At 35.3% G+C, this 18,810-nt stretch overlaps 1 protein-coding gene across 1 annotated transcript in view; it reads left to right on the forward strand.

Annotated features, from left to right (window-relative positions):
- Positions 1–18,547, forward strand: part of NCAPG2 (non-SMC condensin II complex, subunit G2) — a gene marked incomplete at its 5' end in the record, with an annotated part of 34,317 nt that extends 15,770 nt beyond the window's left edge. The window contains 14 exons of the mRNA XM_010290427.1: positions 20–132; positions 608–781; positions 2,588–2,658; positions 2,945–3,098; positions 3,262–3,435; positions 3,938–4,054; positions 4,166–4,309; positions 6,902–7,001; positions 7,672–7,856; positions 8,616–8,759; positions 10,615–10,718; positions 12,853–12,950; positions 13,356–13,458; positions 18,371–18,547. Coding sequence (XP_010288729.1) covers positions 20–132; positions 608–781; positions 2,588–2,658; positions 2,945–3,098; positions 3,262–3,435; positions 3,938–4,054; positions 4,166–4,309; positions 6,902–7,001; positions 7,672–7,856; positions 8,616–8,759; positions 10,615–10,718; positions 12,853–12,950; positions 13,356–13,458; positions 18,371–18,452 — 1,763 coding nt within the window. The remainder of the gene's footprint in view (positions 1–19; positions 133–607; positions 782–2,587; positions 2,659–2,944; positions 3,099–3,261; positions 3,436–3,937; positions 4,055–4,165; positions 4,310–6,901; positions 7,002–7,671; positions 7,857–8,615; positions 8,760–10,614; positions 10,719–12,852; positions 12,951–13,355; positions 13,459–18,370) is intronic.
- Between the last annotated feature and the right edge of the window lie 263 nt (positions 18,548–18,810).

Consider the following 18,810-nt stretch of genomic DNA (forward strand, 5'->3'; position numbering starts at 1 on the left):
TTATTGTATTTAAATGTAGCTAAATTGATGCTTACTATTCGGCGCTGCTTGAATGCCTGCATCCAGAAAGGAATGAAAGAGAGTCTTCATGATAGTGATGATGATGATGAAAGTGAAAAGGAGAATACAAGTGTAAGAAAGTCCATTTTATCGTTCTGGTAACTTTTTTCCTGTGGTCTTAATTTGAGACATGGCAGTTAATGATACAACAAATATAAAGGAAAGCACTTGGGCATCTGTGGAATTAGAAGGGGAGAACTGCCATCATGGTGTTTTCATGCCCTGCAATAACAGAAATTTGGTGAAGTAGCTAGAATAAGATAGAAAAAATATGAAGTATATTTTAAATGAATACTTCCCTAGTTCCAGTACTAATTATAAATTGGTTTGATTCTGCAATTAAATTCTTAAACAAAATTAATGTTGCGAGATGACTCAGGTTATATATAGAGAGTAAGAATGAATTGTGGAGTTAATGCTCTGCAACAATCACAATGCCTTTGTGAAAGGAGTAGAAGGATTTTCAATGTTCTTTGAAAGCTTATTTTAGCCTGAATTTATATTTGAGAATAGAGAAGGTAATATCATCTAAGTGTTTGTATTTCAGGTGTTGAATAATGTGTTGTCAATAAATGATGTGGCCAGCATGGCAAGTTTACTGGAGATTACCGTAATTCTCTGGAGAAGTATTCACAAAGCACTAGATAACAATGAAGATGCCAAAGATTATGCGATCAGAAAATTTGCTTCTGTACTTCCTGAGTATTTTAAAGTATTTAAGGTAAAGAAAGCCTAGATTTTCCTGTAAATGCTTAGCATTTTTTCAGGTGCTTTCACGTGTTATGTCTTTTATCTGTTTTCATGTCATTATGTATTTTTTTTCATTGTTGCTATGAACCATAAATAGTAGCGTTTCTTGGAACTCCACAAATGAGTAGAAGCTATTCTTCAGTTGCGATATCTGACTGATGAACCATTATCTAAACAGTCAACACAGAAATACTTATGCCATAAATTGCTCTCCTTGTAATGTTTTTATAGGATTCCTTTCTTTTGAATGTTTTGGGAACTTTTGGAAATCAGTACTGAAAGTATGCCGTTACAGAATAAATACTCAGTGTAGATGAGAGTCCACATGTTTTTCTGCCCGCTCCCCCCCAAACCTTTCCACCACCACCACTTCTTACTATGATCCAGCTGCTGGAACAGACAGCTGAAGCAGCTGAATCTCCTTTTTCACTTTCTTGTGTTTGGTTTCTGCTAATTTCATTCTACTTTCTAATGCTCTTTTGATGCCCTTATTTATTGTTTCAGTTTGATATAAGCGATTAATTAAAGCCAGTCCTTTTTATATTTTCAGTCTCCTTGATCTGTTTTATTGTTCCAGTGTTATTCTTCAGGATGCTATCTTTTGATAGTGGCTAATAGTATCTGCTGCACCCTGTAGTGTGTTTGGAAGGATTTATCTACTGGATGACTTTTTTTTGTTTATGGCTTTTATGCTGAAGTATACAGAGTTCTGCTGGCTGTTACACCTAACAACATTCAAGTTTACTTTAGATAATTGGGCATGGAAAGCAATGCCTTGCTACATAATATCCTGCAGCACAAGATATGCCAAATGCTCTCTCTACCATGGAAGCGTTTGGAAGTTGTCAAAGACATTCCAAATCTTTTTTGGTAGAGGATGTAACATCCCTCCTGAAAGGTTCTGGTGGGCAGACAAGATACCCAGCTTTAGCAAGCAACCTCTTTGACTTTGATATTCTTACAGTGAGTAAGCAGCTTGGATCTAAAAAGACCTGTCATGAGAGGCTTACTTTCTAAAAGGCTACAGATTGAAGCAGCATGTCTCTTTCCAGAAAAGCCACAAATATATTTTTAAATGTTCTTTTAAAAGTCATCTTTAAAATGTTTTAACTCTTTGAATATCTAAGTAGGTAATAATTTCATTTGATTATATTCATGAAGCTTGGACATACAGATATGCTATTTTTGAAGAGTCTTTGGCATAGATTGGAGATTGGTTTCTGTATAATCCAAGTGGGATGATGTCATTGTCTAGACCTTGTATTGATATATGATGTTTTGTAATGACTTGTCTTGCATTTTATATTACTATTGTTATATAAGCACCCTTTGGAGTCTTTTTTTATAAATTCCTGGTGTGAATGAATTTTCATTTAAGGCGTTAGTTATTTGAGAGTTACACTTAGATGATGTCATGACTGTGCAATTAAATATTAGCCTCTTTCTAAAAAGAAAAAGTGTAAGCTAGAGCTGTTATTTCTTTTGCAATGGTGATTAAACTAATGGGGCCATAATTATTCATGGTCGTTTGTCTGACAGTTTGTCAGAAAGTTGAATGATAATTGATCTCTGAGAATAGGAATCAAGTTTCAGATTGCAAGCCATATGTTGTTATGAGCTTTTTTCAGCTCCACTTCTAGTGAAAAAAGGGAAATCCTTAATTTGAGATTATTTAATCATACCTTTCCAGAACTGTCTTTAGTTTTGTGTTCATGTGTTATGTGTTTTGTGTTCATTGTGTACATGTACAACTTGTAATGTACTTTTTTAATCCTAGGATGAGCGTTGTGTGACTCCATTGGTTATTCTGGCATCCTTTATGCCCCCTGCTTCTATTCCTACATTCAGGTACTATTTTTAAATCCAAACTATGAATGACAAGAAATCTCTTGTTGACTCTATTTCTTCATTTTTTACAACTTGACCTATTACGTGTCAATTTGGATAAATTAATCCAATAAACAAATTCAATGAGTTAGTAAAATCTGTGATTTTGAAATATTGAAATATGCCTTTGAGCCATTAGTGAATCTTTTTTGGTATTATACTGGTTGATATTTTTTTAATTCTGTCTGCACCTATGGTTGTAAAGCTAATATATCTCTTTTTGTTGTTGTTGTTGTTTTATTTTAAGCTGTGGTGTGATCTCCAGACTACGAAATATTGACAGTGGAGCTGACCAAAGCAAATATTCTACCCTGATAGACTGCATGTGTCGCTGGGGTCAAGTGGGACATGTTATGGAATTAGCCTGGGATTGGTTGTCTGACACACTAACCCCAAGAAAGGTGTGCGTATGCATACGTCAAAGAATTAGGAATTGCTAGATTACATAAAGGCTTTTGTTGTTGTTGTTAATAGAAAAAGACTCTTTAATGCCATATTATTCTGCTTTGGAATTAGTTGTAAGTTGCTAACAGTATTGTACTGGTTTTATGCTTTCTTATCTAGAGCATTAAAACATCTGAACGACGAGTACGTATCCATGTAACACATGAATCGAAGCCAGAATTAGCAATTGATTACATTGAATATTTATTGATTCATCCTGTTAATCGTGGTTGCCTGCTCTCTGTTCCTGAAAAGAAACTGAAGAAGCTTTTGAAAACTCTCAGTGCTGCAAAGGTAGCATTCTCCTTAGGATAAACAGTGCTTATAAAAGAGTGCTTAACATCATATATTGTCTGAGTCAAATTAAAGGCCTGCAAGAATAAATAAATAGGATTCATGATCCCTTCTCTTCCTCTATAAAAAGGTTTTCCTTTTGATTTGTACTTCAAACAAATATTCTAAGCTAGAAATACATTAGTTCAGAATTGTTCATACATGGCAGATTTTAATGAGCTTGTCATTTTTAGGTGTCTCAAAAGTTTTGTGACCCAGTGTTGAGCATTTTTAAGGAACCTGACTTGTGAAATGTAGGTGTAAGGAATAGCTGAAAATCAGTTATGTCATTGCAAAATGAAAGTAATTGAAAGTATGCCTGTTGTTTTTTTGTTTGGGGTTTTGGAGTAGGTCTTTTGTGGTGGTGTTTTGTTTTTTTTAAACCCTTTTTTTAAAGCTGTTGAGAAAAGAAACATTTGAAAGGATTTTCTGGAAAATATAAATGTTAACCTTGATATTTCAGGAGGTTCTTGGCTCAATGCTGAAAGCAACTGATGCAGGTTCTGGCAGCTGCAATCAAGCAACTGGCCTAAGAGCCTTCAGCCTCTTTTGCAGGTTGAGTATTCATCTTCAGAACAAGGTATGGTCATACCTTTTCAGTATAAGCTGAAGCTACAGCTGACAGTATAAGGAAATTCCAAAGGAATTGGAAGGACAATAGGTAAACTTCTTCTAATTCTTTTTTTTCCAGTTTTCTGAAGAAGGAAAAGATTACCTGTCACTTCTGAAGGAGACAGGTGCTTGGATAGAAAGTCAAGTTGTACCTTTTATACTAGCAAGTGATCAAGAGGATGGCATTTCTAAACACAGTAATGTTTCTGAATTAATTATCCAGGTTAGAAGTCTCTTATAAATTAAACTACTACCAATCTGAAAAGCTGTATATGTAGCAATTGTGTACTGACAAACATAGTGCACTGGAGTTTTTGCAGCCCAGCAAGTGAATGAACTAGTGAAACACAGTCCTGATTGTTCCGAGGTTACAAGTTTGTGCTTTTGCTATTCCTTTGATTGCTTAAAATCTCACACTTTTTAAATTGCTTTGAGTTTAGTTATAACCTTTGTATTTTATAAATATAAAAAATATAAATATAATTGTGCACACCCTAGCAATTAAATCAAGTAGTTGGAGTCAACAATACCTTATTCTTATCTAGACTTTTGTCACCTAACAGTGCATAATATATATTCTTGTATCTGTTGAAGTGTGGATGGAACATGTTTTATGCTTCACACTTATGAAAATGCCCACTCAAGAAATTTCTAGCACAGGCGGTATAACCTGAGTGTCCCAAATTTTAGGTTTCTAACAAGTAATTCTTGTCCTCAGTCTCTCACCCCTCATATTAAATAATGGTAATGGTTATGCTATTTTATAAAAAGTGCATTAACATAAAGTTAAGAGTGTCACTGAATCTTAGTTCTGAAAAGGAGAAAAAAATTAGTTGCTGAAATCAAGGATATGCTAGCACGTAATAGCCTCTTCTTCTATAGCATAGAAGGTTCTGGAAATGACATTAGAATCACTGCAGCTGCATACATTGTGTTGAATAGCACAACAGAGGATGACTTAGAGGACCAGGAAGGTGGTGTAATTATGAGAGAGGATTTAGATCTAATCATGTTTGCATGCTTGCTTGCTTCCTTCCTTCCTTTCTTTCCTTCCTGCCTTCTCAAGAGAAATAGGTAAAATTATACCCTGAGGACTTCAGTATGCTTCATTCTTGTGCTGAGTCCCATAGCACATATCTTTGGAACTCAGCAGAGAGGGAGGGAGTGTGAGTTACCTGGGAATTTAATAATGGGGAGGTTAGTCTTGTATGAAATCCTGCTGCTGCAGCCAAATGGCTTTTTTCAAAAAGGTATAAAGAGATACTCAAACAAGTGTTGTAGTTGTTCATGGTACAGGTTTCTTGTGTGTTTTATATGCTATTGTCTTCTCTCTGAATGAAAAATTTGATATGCATATCATAACTCTATTGTGGCTATTTTTCAGAAGTTTGGAGGCACAGAACTCAACCTTATAGAAAGACAAGACAGAAAATAGGGATTCTTTACCAGCATTACCAGAATGTTTGTGATCAGTTTCCTAGGTTTGAGTACAAAATTAAAATGAAACTTTATTGATAAGCAATAAGATAGGCAGTTGTCACCTGTAAACCCATCTGACGCATTACTTGACTAGCCAATAATGAAACACAATGATCTATACTAGTAGATCTTAAAGTCCATTTGCATCATTATTTCCAGAGAAGAAACTGAGGTGTTAGACTGATGTGACTTGTCTGGAAGTCAAGAAGAGAATCCACGCCTCTTGCATCTCCTGTAATAAGCCACATGCTTGTTAAGAGACTCCTATTTGCTTCTCACGTTGTATACTGTTTTTTATTGGAATGAGATATTGATTGTGCTTTTTAATTGTTTGGAGAGTAGATTTGGTAACTGCTGGCATTAAAAGTAGCCATAGTTTATCTCAAAATATCCACATAATATACAATAATTACCAGTAGCTTCTTTAGTTCTCTTGTATATGAGAGGGGACTGGGGTGTCTCTTCTTTTTCCACTTACATTTCTCCATCACTTTCCCACCACATATCCCATTCTTTTCCCTTTCACCCTTCCTTCTCGACTTGGTCTGTTACTCAATTTTGCACTTGCTGTTATGGGCAGGGATTCATTGAGGGGCTGTTGTCTTTAGGCCACTGATTTGCTGATGGGGGCTGGTAGGCCCTCTGACACAAACCCCCATGTCATCACTGACAGTGTCCCTTACCCCTTATCATTTGCCCTTCGCAGAAAGCAATTGATATATAATTGGGGGTGGTAGGGGGGTGGGGCTAGCTGGTTTTGAGTTGTCTTCTGTTACATTCCCATGACATACCACTTAACCCAAGGTAGATTTTAGCATTGAGCTATGGGTACTTTCAGATTTTGGTCAAGGGAAAAATTTGGACTAACTTTAGTCACAGTCAGTGTCCTTCAACAACCCAGCTCATGTATACAGGTTAAAAATTCTCTACTCTGCCTATACATTAGTATTATAATCTGTTTAGTATGTAACGTGTAACTCTAGGGAAAAGCTCTTTTTGTATGCTTTTTTAAATTTTGCTATTCAAGGTAGAGATGTCATATTTTGCCTTGGTAACTGTTAGGTATCAATGCCTCTGATCTGAGCCTGAATAAAAAAGGTAGAAGATTTACTGCCTTTTGAGAAACTGTTTACTGAAGGAAAGGGCAATGGAAGCATTTGGAGAACTGTTTAGAACTCCTGCTTTTCAAAGGTTGCGAACTGAGTAACTCCAGGTAGATGCACCAGCTTTCAATGCAACTTGGCTAAGATTTTGTGATTTTATTATTTTTAGGTTTTACTGAACAGTTACTTTATATAAGTTTTGTTTCTCATATACTTTTGCATCTCTCTTCTAGGCCTACCTGACAGTATGTAAAGATGTCATAATGGTTGGCCTTGGAAATCTCACGTTTCAAGCACACCTTTTAGATATGGCTCTTTCAGTTATACAAACAGGTACAATATTTTGTACTAACATCAACATCTTCATATATACTTAGCTGACTTATATTAGCAGAACTGTTGCTTTTAGCGTTTTGGAATCTGTGTCTCCAAAAATGGTGCTTACTGCTTCTGCTAGCTACTACTACGGTCAAAAGTCATGGAAGCTTTTCAGAAAACTGAAAATGAGCAGAGAACTAACCCAGAACCATGTCACTGCTGATAACTAATGTTTCTTTCTTGGTCTTAGATTCCAGTTATTACTATATAATTCATGGGTTTTTATATATATATATAAAGTGATGTGTATATATATCGAGAGAGAGAGAGATATCTTTCTATACATGTGTATGCCTTACGAGGCAACATTGTAGCACTGTTTAAATTTGGCTCCCATTTGGAAAGTTATGTGTACAGTACAGACAGAATTAGAGCTCAATTCCTGAAGAAATCTACAAGTTTAATCCCTATACTTCAAGGATTTGGAAGGAACACTGGATTTATACTTAAAATATTGATTGAACTGTATGAAAATTTCAGCTGAGGATGCTCAGAAACTAAATATATCATCTACACTTGTAAACTATAAGTACTTAATGGTAGGTAACTGAGTTTCATTCTAAGCTTGTACCTGAAGAACATCTCATTACGATTTCTATATCATGGTATTTATCTCTTTCTCTAGAGAGAGGTGGCTTTTGTGCTCCAGTGTTACTGTATGCTCTGAAAGAAATTATTGAAGCTTCTTTGACTCAGAATACTGAGACAGATGAAGTGGCAAATCTTTTCCATGCTGTACAGACAGTCTTCCAGAAAGTTTTAGAATGTGTGGCACGTAGACTCAAGAAACAGCAGGAAGAAGGAATTCAGGTATCACATTACACTTGAAATTGCTACCTAGCGTGTAGATGAATCCATATTTTTAATGTAAATGTGTTAGACACGTTGAGGTTATTATTCGAGTCAACATCTGATCAAATTTTCAGTTAAGTTTTCTAAATTTCCTCATTACCAATGTTTTTTTATCCATTGTTGGTCTCATCATGACAGAAAAACTAGTAAATTGGAGAACAATGCATTCTGTTACCGATGATCCTCAGCTACCCTAGTACTTACAGGTTATTAAACTTAACTGCAATTAAATGAACTTTCTCAATCCAGAGCAAAGAATTCAATTATATATATTATGATATTGGGAGGAAGGAGAAATTGTTGTTATTTTATTAATTTCTTGCAGCCTGAATTACATCAACTTCAAATTATGTACGATGACCTGAAGTTCTTCAAAACCTTCTATCTTCACAGAACAGTTATCTTCTTGTATTTTATAGCAGAGGCTAGGCAGTAGTGAGAGGGGTGGATCACTGGAAAATTTGGTGGTCTGCTTTTCAGAACTTCTGAAAAAGATTTCAGTTCTCTTTTGATACAAGCATTGTTTTGTTTAGTTCTCTCCAGTTTATGAGTAGACTTCTCAAACGTGTCGCTGATCCTCTCTGTGATCCCAGGTGACTAGAATACCTCAATAGCTTTCAAGGTGTGATCTGCCCTTTTTCACAGAGAAGCTTGCTGAAATGTGTCAATTTTACTCAAGCAACCTGAAAAAAATGATCTGTTTTTCTTTGGTTTTAGTTGATTCACTCTATTCAAATGCCTCTTGGAGAATTCATACATGCAGTCCAGTGCTGGCATTCACCTTGCCCAGCAGTTCACCAAGGTGTACTCTCTACTATCCTGGCTGCAATAGTAGCAGAGATAAACTATGTGCTACAGAAGGTAAAGTTAATACTGACTTTTTTTTTATTACACCTGCTGCCTTTTAAATGTTTTGTTGGAACAATAGAGCTGTGTTCAGAAAACGTGGCCTTTGTACTGCAGATCAAGATTTTCTGTGTGTTGGCATGGCACAAACAGGAAATTTTATTTGCCATAATTTCACATTACGGTGCATCTCTCAGGTTTAGGGATACAGCTGTGTAAGAACAGAGTTATCGTGATACCTGGTTCACTATCTGCCTCTGATAGAAAAATTTAGAAATTAGGCAGTGGTGGATATTAACGACATGGTTTTTGATATGTTCTCTGTATGTGTATTTGTACTGGGACTGTCTGGGAAGGAGTTAACTTTCTTCACAGTGGTCCCTGTGGTGCTGTGGTTTAAGTTTGTGGCTAAAACACAGTTGAGGCCATGCCAGTTAGTTTTGGCTGTTGCTGAACAGTGGTTGAAGAGTGTCAATTCTGACTTCCCTTCACCCCCTGCCCCAAAAAAAGTAAGCAGGCTGCAGGTGGGCAAGATGTTGAGAGGGAACGCAGCCGAGACCATTGACCCAAACTGATCAAAGGCATATTCCGTACCATACGGTGTTGTGCTCATCTATAAAAGCTCAGGGAAAGGAGGAGGAAGAGAGGTTGTTTTAAACCCACCTCACTTCGACTCACCCAGCATTAGGGAACTTAAGAAGTGAACCACTGATCTCAGAAAGATTCCAGTTCCCTACTCTTGGAACTTGTCCCATAAGGTTTTGTAATCCTGTTCCAAAGCAGGCTGATGTCTTGCATGGCACTGATCACTTATGCATTCTCTGCTTCAATACAGCTCCATTTCTCATACCACATTTGTTTTTTGGTTCCTCTGTTTTTGTCTAGAGGACTTCCAAATATCTGATCTGAATTTCTTTGGAAAGTGAAGAAAGAAGCTCTAATACTGAAAAGAATATATAGACAGAGGTTATTGTATGTGCTACACATTCCTAGTGCATGTTCCTAATGTATTGTAGTGTTAGGAACAAATATGTCTATAGTAAGACTGGAAGCTTTGAGAACTGACAAGGAAGAGTAGAGGTTCTTTAGAAGGGGCTGTACTCTTACCATTGTTGCTACATAAGTCAGAAATAGAGCAATAAATGGTTGCCAGAAAGTACCAAATACTACAGAGCTGCTTCTAAGATTCTGTGTTACAGAAGGAACTGGGATAATACCAGAGATTTACCTGCAAATATTAATATATCAGCTGAGGGGCTGTGGGATGAGAGCATGCTCTTTACAGGTGCTACAGAGTAACAGGTTATGGTCTTGAATGATACTGCAGATTCATATTCATAGATTACTAATGTTCATTGCAGTAAGTCATCAGAGCTGGGGTTTTCCGTGTCCCCAGGTTATTGTACTAGTAAATCAAAATTCCGTTCTATCTAAATACTTGCCATACTATTCAGAACTTGATACCAAAAAGAGCTGACACAGGGAATCAGGAAATCACTGTCGCCTAAGTTACTTTTAGAAATGATGCACACTTAATCTTGGAGACACAAAGGATACTCATTTGTGTTTAGTAGACTGTGCCTTTCTAAATAGTGGCCAACAATGTAGTTAAATGAAACTTTTATTCAGAACAACTGTGGAGATTATTTACCTTCGTACAAATACTGCTTATTTGTTTTAGCCTTTCTAATTTGTTTATTTGGACACAACACAATTGGATTAAGCCTATTCAAAGAATACACATGAATGTTTCTTCTAATTATTTATGGATAGGTCTTAGTGTAGTTATTGAAATACAGATTTACTTTGATGTTTACTGCATACATACATTTCTTGATCTGCAATAGTTGTTGACTTTCTTCTTTTTTAGGTTTCCAGTGAAAAAGACTTAACTATACCAAAGACTATTTCAGACCTTCCTCCTCTTTCAAGCAGTTTAATGACTATAATTATGAAGTCAGTTAATGTTGTCAGGTAAATGTTTCTACATTAATTTGTCCAAGGTTGTTACTAACGTATAACAGCTTATATGTTGTCAATAAAGTTTTAATTTCTAAATTTAAATAAATTTCTAGGAATTAGATGGTTACTACTTCATAATCCCTTTTATCTTGGTACACTACTTGTAGGTATTGATTGGGGCGGTTGGTTCAATTTTTTAACTGCTTCTAAGAGTGCTTCTTATTTACAAAACTGTTCCTCTAAATCAGTTCTTTAATCATACATCTTGGCTTGCTTCTTTCATAAGATACTTATAAACATTAGCCCCGTCAGTAGAGAGGCATTTAGATGAAATAAAATATTTACCAGAAATAGCATTAATCCTTTAATTGAACGCCTGCAATGAGGTGACATGTATTACAGCTGTATTAAAATCACAAAATTCAAAATAGTTTTGAAGTATCTGAGTCCTAAAAGCCCCAAAAGTAGCGTTACGCCATTTATTTTTTTAAGGCTTAAACGGGGGGTTTTTTATTTGCTTTATTTATTGGGTACCCTGGATATCTTCTAGAGTTATTACAAGTGAATTTCATTATCTTCCTTTGCTTAGTTTGTTCACATTAAATTTCTATTTATGCGACTATACACACCAGAGTTATTTTGAATGATCAATGGACTAATATGTATAAAATTACAGTGTACCTTCATGGAACTAAAGAGTGTGCTTACTGACCTAAACAGTCATAACAATAAAGTCAAAACTCTGATCAGAATACTATCAATTAGCCATTAAGAGCAATATGAACTGGAATCGATACTGGGTCAGATTAGTACACAATGATATAATAAAACTTACGCGATGCATGAGCAACTTCGTAACACTTATTTCAGAACTTAAAGAAGTTTCATCTTTCTCAGGTCTTTGAAGCAATATTTGAGCTTCTACAAGCTTATTTAGTGAATCACTAGTGGAGGTTGGTTCTTTTCTTAACTGCATACTTCATTTTCATATTTTAGCACAATAAAAGCCTGAAGGACAATTAAAGTCAGAACTGGGTATTTATGGTGTTCAGTTTTGGTAACATATAGTAATATTACCAAAGGTATTTTTGAAATATTTTAGGGAAAGTTATTGTAACATCTACTGTTCAGTTTCCCCTTTAGTTCTTCACAGAGCATTTAGTTTTGTGCTCTGAGGAATATGAGGATTACAGATCTTGTCCATCTCCTGCTTTATCCCTCATGTTCTTTTATTTTTCTCTGTTTTTGAGAATTGCTTCTGAGTTAAGTTTGTTATTTTTACCATAAACACTATAATGACCAATTAGTGGTTTCATTCTGTAGTATTGCCTTATTCTGTATTGCAGTTTAGTTTGATTGCTATAGACCTCTTTCTTGACTCCCCTCTTTCATTTTTCTTAATATATGCCCCAAAACACCTCTAAAGTTTGCTGGTAATACTATCATTTCTTGCTAAAAGTGAGTCTCTTCAGATACATACAGAGTTAGTATTTATCTCAGACTTTACAATGAACAGTTGTTTTGATTCTGTTAGTCCGTCCATACTTTCAACATCTAAAATGTAGTTTGGAAGTGTTTGGGGGCTATATTTAGTTACAAGAGTTCTTCACTGTTTTGTGATTGGGAACCCATATACTTTAATTTTTGAGAGATATGTATTTTAGACCAAAGTGTTACTTAAACTCCGGTTGCTAATCAGGCTACAAGTAGTAACAGTTTTAAGGGTGTGAGTAGTTACTTGCAATCCATTGGAGTCATATAATGTATTTTTTTGAACTTCAGTAGGCACTGAAGTTAGAAATTTCTGTACAAACTACATGAGTTAAATTCCAGTAGAACCAGTAGTTTCTTCACAGATTGACTTTCCCAAAATAGTCCATGAGCTCTTAATTTCTCTTAGCAGCTAATTATTCTGTGTACAAACTTTTTCATTTTCTTTCCAAGCAATTTACCATTCTGTTAACTCAGATATTCTCAGTTCCAGAAGCAACATGTAGTCTTCAGTTACCCAATAACCACTGCTTCATCCTGCATGGTATCTTTGAAGCTATGGTGGCAGGGTAGTGTAATCATGAACTTGCTGTGTTCAGTTGTATTTTTGAAAAAAAATTATTTATAAAGTATTTTTCCTTTATGTTTTCCCTAGGGCATTTTTAAATGAATTAATGGAATGCATTCTCTCTGAAGAAATTGAGGGGATTTTTAGTCTAACAGCTACTGTCTGCATTGTGATTATAATTAAAGGTCAGTCAAACCATTTTGGTCCTTTTGTTTTTTCCTTTCTTTTTTTTATGTGCTACATTTTGAAAGCTGAGTTCTTACACAATTCAACAAGCACTTTTCCTCATCCATTTTTCTACAGGATTTAGGCTTATGTCACTTTATAAATTATGTTGTTAAGCTTTGGACTTTCAATCTTTGTGTAGTGAGTTTAAAAATACAACTGTCTGCTAACTCATAGGGTCCAGCTCTATATTCTGATCTGCTGAAATACACAGTAATTAGTCCAGGACAGTGAAAATATAATTTAATATCTAATCTTTCATTAAACAATCTTTTATGTTAAAAATATTCCATGAAAATGTGCAGAGTTTTTTTGCGAAATCATTATTTTTGTCCAACTTTTCAACATAATCTTATTTCAAATAGGTAAGCACAAGACTTCACTTCTAAAGGATATTGCACCTGCTATTCAAAGGAAACTGATAACATGCAAGGATGCTGCTACAGAAGAATCCAGCAGCACTGAAAGGTAAATATGCTGTGGGAAATGAACACTAACCTCTCCTGTACCCTCTCTGCAATAATTAGCTGTGGTTTGTACTTATCATACAGTTAGAGCATTCGGAATGATTGCAAGTTTTAAAATAGTGGGTAAAAAAAAATCGTGAGGCATTGAGCCCAGCACAGTATTAAATTTCCTGCTCATAGATTTGCTGTGATTGCAATCTTTACAAATTTAGATTGTTTTTTTTTCATTTAATTTGAATGTGTTATGTCTTGATCCTGTATATTGCAGGATTCAGTTCTGAAATTCAGTTCTGTTAACAGCAAGTGTAGAACAAAGCAAGTTGTGTATTTACTATTCTTATTACTGGGAAACTTTTCTCCTACATTTTGGTATTAGGCATATGAATCCATACCTAGTAAAAATTTAACTGAATGTAACGATGACTTTAAGACCTTTCCACAGTGATTTCATTTTGCTCTTTTTTGAGATTTTGGTGTTATATCTGGTTGACTATTAGATTTTTGGGATAAGCTTCTTGAAAGTGATTGTCTACGTTGCATTTGCAATCATTTTTTTCAGACCTGCCCAAGATAGACAATCATGATGCATGCTTTAGCCTTAAGTGTCTCAAACTTGTTGAAGTCTAAAAATTTCTTGATATTTGGGTTCTGCCTAGTTATTGAACTAACCATGGAATTAGAAAACAGTCAAAATAGACATTAAAATGCTCAAACATAGAATATGAAGAAAAACAGACTGTAGTTATGGACATTCATCCAAAAATACTGAGAAAGTTATTAGTGCACCACGGTGGCCGGAACAGGCAGAGGCCCTTGCAATCTTTAATTCTTCCAATTGATGATCCTCACCGTTCAGTCAAACAATGGCTGTAGAGTAGACAGATTTTAAGTTAAAACAAAACGAACACAACTTCATTTTAGTCAACAGTTTCTTGCATGACCTTTCCAACCTAAGCACACTTCCAGAGCACTCTCTTCTGGTGGATCACTAGCCTGAGATGTGTTGTTGTCTGGCATTGTGATGACTAGACATAGACCTTTGGCGGCTGTGCTTTGACTGAACCAGTGTCATGTATTTAAAGGCAATACTAAAGTTATGAGATTTCATACTACCGTATGAAAAATAAGGTAGTTCATCCCTTTCCGTTTATGATACTTCAAACCTTCACTTGAGTGGTACCAAGAAGCCCAAAAGCTACGCCAAATGTTCTGGCAGTGGTAGAACTTCTAGAAGGCTGTACAGTAAATACCCATTTGGAATTGGTTCAGAAGTGCAGAATGTAAATTGGACTTTTCCGGGGCAGGGCGGGGGGGGGAGCCTGGTATTCAGGACAACATGATAGAGTGGCTGTGTTGTTGCTGACAAAATATGCACTAATTCATTTAAATTTCCTATTATATCAGAGCCAGAAAGGTATTATGCAACTGTCTTTAAAGAGATAACTAATTTTAAGAACTAGGCCAGAAAGTTTTATGATATATATGAGCCACTTCAGTTATGTACCATCAAAAATGAGATTTATTTTAAAAAAAAAAAGGCGGGGGGGAGGAGGCGGAATCAAAACCAGTGCAGCAGACACTTCTGTTTCCTGTCTGACATAAGTAAATAGAAAACAGAAATTTTGTTGTCAAGACTTTGAGTGGTTTCCACAGCGGACATTGTGCTCTTGTGACATGGAATTGCTAAAGAAACAGAAAAAGTCTTATTTTAAAAAAAAATCAGTACATGATTGGACCTCTAAAATTCAGAGTGACTCTCCTTCCTGGGTAGGTTGTTTTAATTAATGCTTGTCTGTGAACAATTTTCTTTTAGTTTAGAAACAAAATCAAACAAAAATAAACAAACCCCAAATTTTTTCCATGAAATCATTTAATGTTGGGTTGCCAAGTGTTCTACTATAATATTTAAAAAAAGGATATTAATAATGATCTGAAAAGAAGGGTGAGCAGCAGAGTATCATGATTCAGTTATGTGCTTCTTTAATCAAGACAGTAGAAAAGGTTGAGAAATTAAAGCCACTCTTAACATGATTAAATAAATAGGCTCATTAAAATGAGTAATTGCTGCCACTTGAGTGCACTACTAACTATAAATTTCAGTAAGAACACAGATAATTGCTTTATGAATCTATATGATCATTTCTGCCCAGTGAACAGGGACAAATCAACCTAGGAGTTGGGGCAGATGAAGAGCACAAGACGCTGCAATGTTTTAATTTCGTGATATAAGAATGGCCACCTTTGTATAATACAAAACCAAGAGATAGTTGCAGGTAAAAGTAAAAGATTAGGAATATGAACATGATCTTGGGAGGTATTTTTAACAAGAATCAGAATTGCAATATGATGACAAAATTCAGAAGCTGTCACATAGCTTTGCAGAATTTGGGAGAATTCATATTTGCACAGATATGTTGGGGTTTGTTTCTCTCTCTCCTGAAGGGTAAAAGAATTCGTGCTGAAAAAACATTAGGAGGAAGTTCTTCAATGACTAGGTTTTTCTTGACTCATTTACAGCATGTTTGCACTTTCTCAGACAGACAGAATGTTGGACCAGGCTGGGCCTCTGGCGTCTTCTGACATTCCATTTGTAGTGCTCTGGTACTAGTGTGCTAACGTTTAACTAAAATGTGATTATATACAGTCTGAAATGTGCCCTGTTGTTTGCAAACTGTTTTATCACCCTACTCTGCTTACCAACCCCCAAAATTTTAGTTCCGGTATGCTGCAAGCTATATCTCTGATCATTACTTTGAGTACAATCTTATAACCCCCAGTGCTGCACTGATGCGTGCTAAAATATGTTACTGTTTTTTTAAGTCATGCTTAATAGTATTATTACTTTTTGCTTCTGAATGCATTATCTCATAATAACTCCTTGAGGGATTATTTTATTTAATACCCAGGTATACCAGGAAATAGTGACATTCTTTAATTTCCCAATAGACTTGGCATTCTGTGCCAGCATCTTAAATTTAGACTTCAAGTAATCTATTACATATTAGCAAAGAAAGACAAAAGTGAAAATGCTGTCTGGTGTAGTAATTAAAGTGCTGCCCTTAAACAAGTAATTGTTGCACTAATTCAGAAGCAAAACTTTTCATTGTAATTTAGTCTTCTCTCTTCAGCTGAGTTAGCAGTTTAAGACTGCCCTGCGGGTGTCTTATTTTAAAAATGCTGTTCAGTGCACTTAAAAATTCTGGACAACATATTGTATATTGAGAGAATTTCCTCAAGAGTAATGGCACACGCATTAGTTTAGTTTATAAAATGCAAATATTTATGCGTAGCAAAACAATGCAAGTAAAGCTGTCAGTGCAGTGATTTGGAGGCTAGAGAAAAATGTTACATGCTCTATAAAAACAAATGTGCTATAGAATAATCCCTTTTACTTAATATTTTGTATTTACTTTAATTAGCATTTTGATATATGAGTATTTAGAATTTAAATTTAGCTAATGGCTGTGCTGAAAGATATTTCTTTAGTATTATCATTTAGCTAGCTTCCCAAACTCTTTACTGCACTCTCATTGAATCTGTAAATAATGATTCTTGAATTGTTTTGTAAATACAATGTTGTGCATGGTTTGTCTGCCACCTATCTAAAAGTTCACTAGAAAGGTACCTAGTAAAACTGACTTAAATTTGTCAATCTGGGGAAGCGTACAGTTACTCTGAATGACGTCTTGTTGTCCAATGTGCTGCAGGTACATGGTCCAACATTACAGATCCATTGTTTTATTAGCCTTAAATTATAACAAAATAAATTACAAAGTAGCATTCTGTCTAAAACCATGGTACTTAAGTAATTATACTAATTTTATAGTACATTATAATACCAGCTTATTTTTACAGCTGGGTTCCATCATGACTTAAAGGATAAAGCACTATAAAGAGGAGCATGTGACACACACATGGCAGTCTGAATTCAGGGAACCCTGATATCCAATATACTGCTGTGAAAATGCAGAGTCGCCTCTTGTATTTCAGGTCTTGGTGTCCCACGATGAATGCGCTAACTCATCATGATTAATGACTGACTAACCTTGCTTATTTGGGGCATCAGTCTAGGAATATAATAATAAAAATATGGATAAAAAATGCTTGAGAAATGCAGGTGACAGAATCTTTTATAAAAGTAACGTGAAGCATAAAGTTCATAGTGGTTAACAGTGAAAAAATGTTTTGACAGAAGACCAAAGGGCCCATTTTTGGTATATTTTAGAGCAGTGTTAGAAGTTGTGCGTAGTTGCAACTACGAAGGCTAGGTGAGTGACTGTGTCAGGGGGTGCAAGAAAATAAAAAGGGCCTACCAAATGGAAATTTCAGAACAACCTTTGAGATTGTTTAGGGAGCAATGTGAGACAAAAGGGAGCCAGAAAGGGACTAAGATGGGTGTATATGCAGTGAAGGAGGCAACTGCTAATAAGGAAAAGATAGAAAGCTCAGGCCTGGAAAATAATTGCCACAGGTGAGGAGAAAAATTATGAACAACAAGGGAGAAAGGCAGAAAGTACAAGAATGAAGAGGCCTTAGTATGAATTATCAGTAAAGGATTTGACTATTTTGAAATATGTTTGAAAAAAGAGTATAAATGCTGTGAAGACAACGAGTGGGTTCTTTAAATAGATGATGAAATATTTGAATATGTGCTTGAATTGACAGTAATTTAAACTCACTTGCTGTAGATTACACTGTAGCTAGAGATCATCAGCAGAAAGATAGAAAAGTTGAAAGGAAGAAACCCAACTACTTCAAAAGTAATTTGTAAAGGGCATATTTAATACTTAACTAATATGGAATAACTGGTCAAAGAAATCATGTGGTGGCTATACGCTAAGCATCAACTAGTCAAGGATTAATCTAGCATTTAGCATATCTAATCCTGTTGCACATTGTTTATGCCCTTTCAGAAGCCTGTATGAATCATGTCTGAAAATTTTGGATGAATTTTTGAATCCTGGACCACATGGAAGCTTTTGTCATGAAAATTAAAGGAAGGAAGATGTAGTGTTTTTTAACAAAGATTATCTTGTAAATTTAAAGTTTGTTTTCTGTTATTTTGTATGTTTAAAGCAATCAAAATGTATAAAAGTGTGTATAGAAATCATGTAATATTAAAGATTTTTCAGCTGTAAAGAGGTTATTCTGTATAAAAATGTCTTGGGGGGGATGTAAAATCAGTATCTTTGTTTTTATAAAACAAATAATAATTGTATCTTATATACTTTGCGATTGAGGTAGCACGTAACCTCAGTCCCTGGGAAGACTATAGGGCCTATTACTAGAGGTTATGGAAATTAATTTCATTTTGAGACACGTGAAGAATAAAATGGTGATTGAGAACAGCCAT

This window comes from Phaethon lepturus, unplaced genomic scaffold (assembly GCF_000687285.1).
Source record: "Phaethon lepturus isolate BGI_N335 unplaced genomic scaffold, ASM68728v1 scaffold19687, whole genome shotgun sequence".
In the NCBI taxonomy this organism is placed as follows: Eukaryota; Metazoa; Chordata; class Aves; order Phaethontiformes; family Phaethontidae; genus Phaethon; species Phaethon lepturus.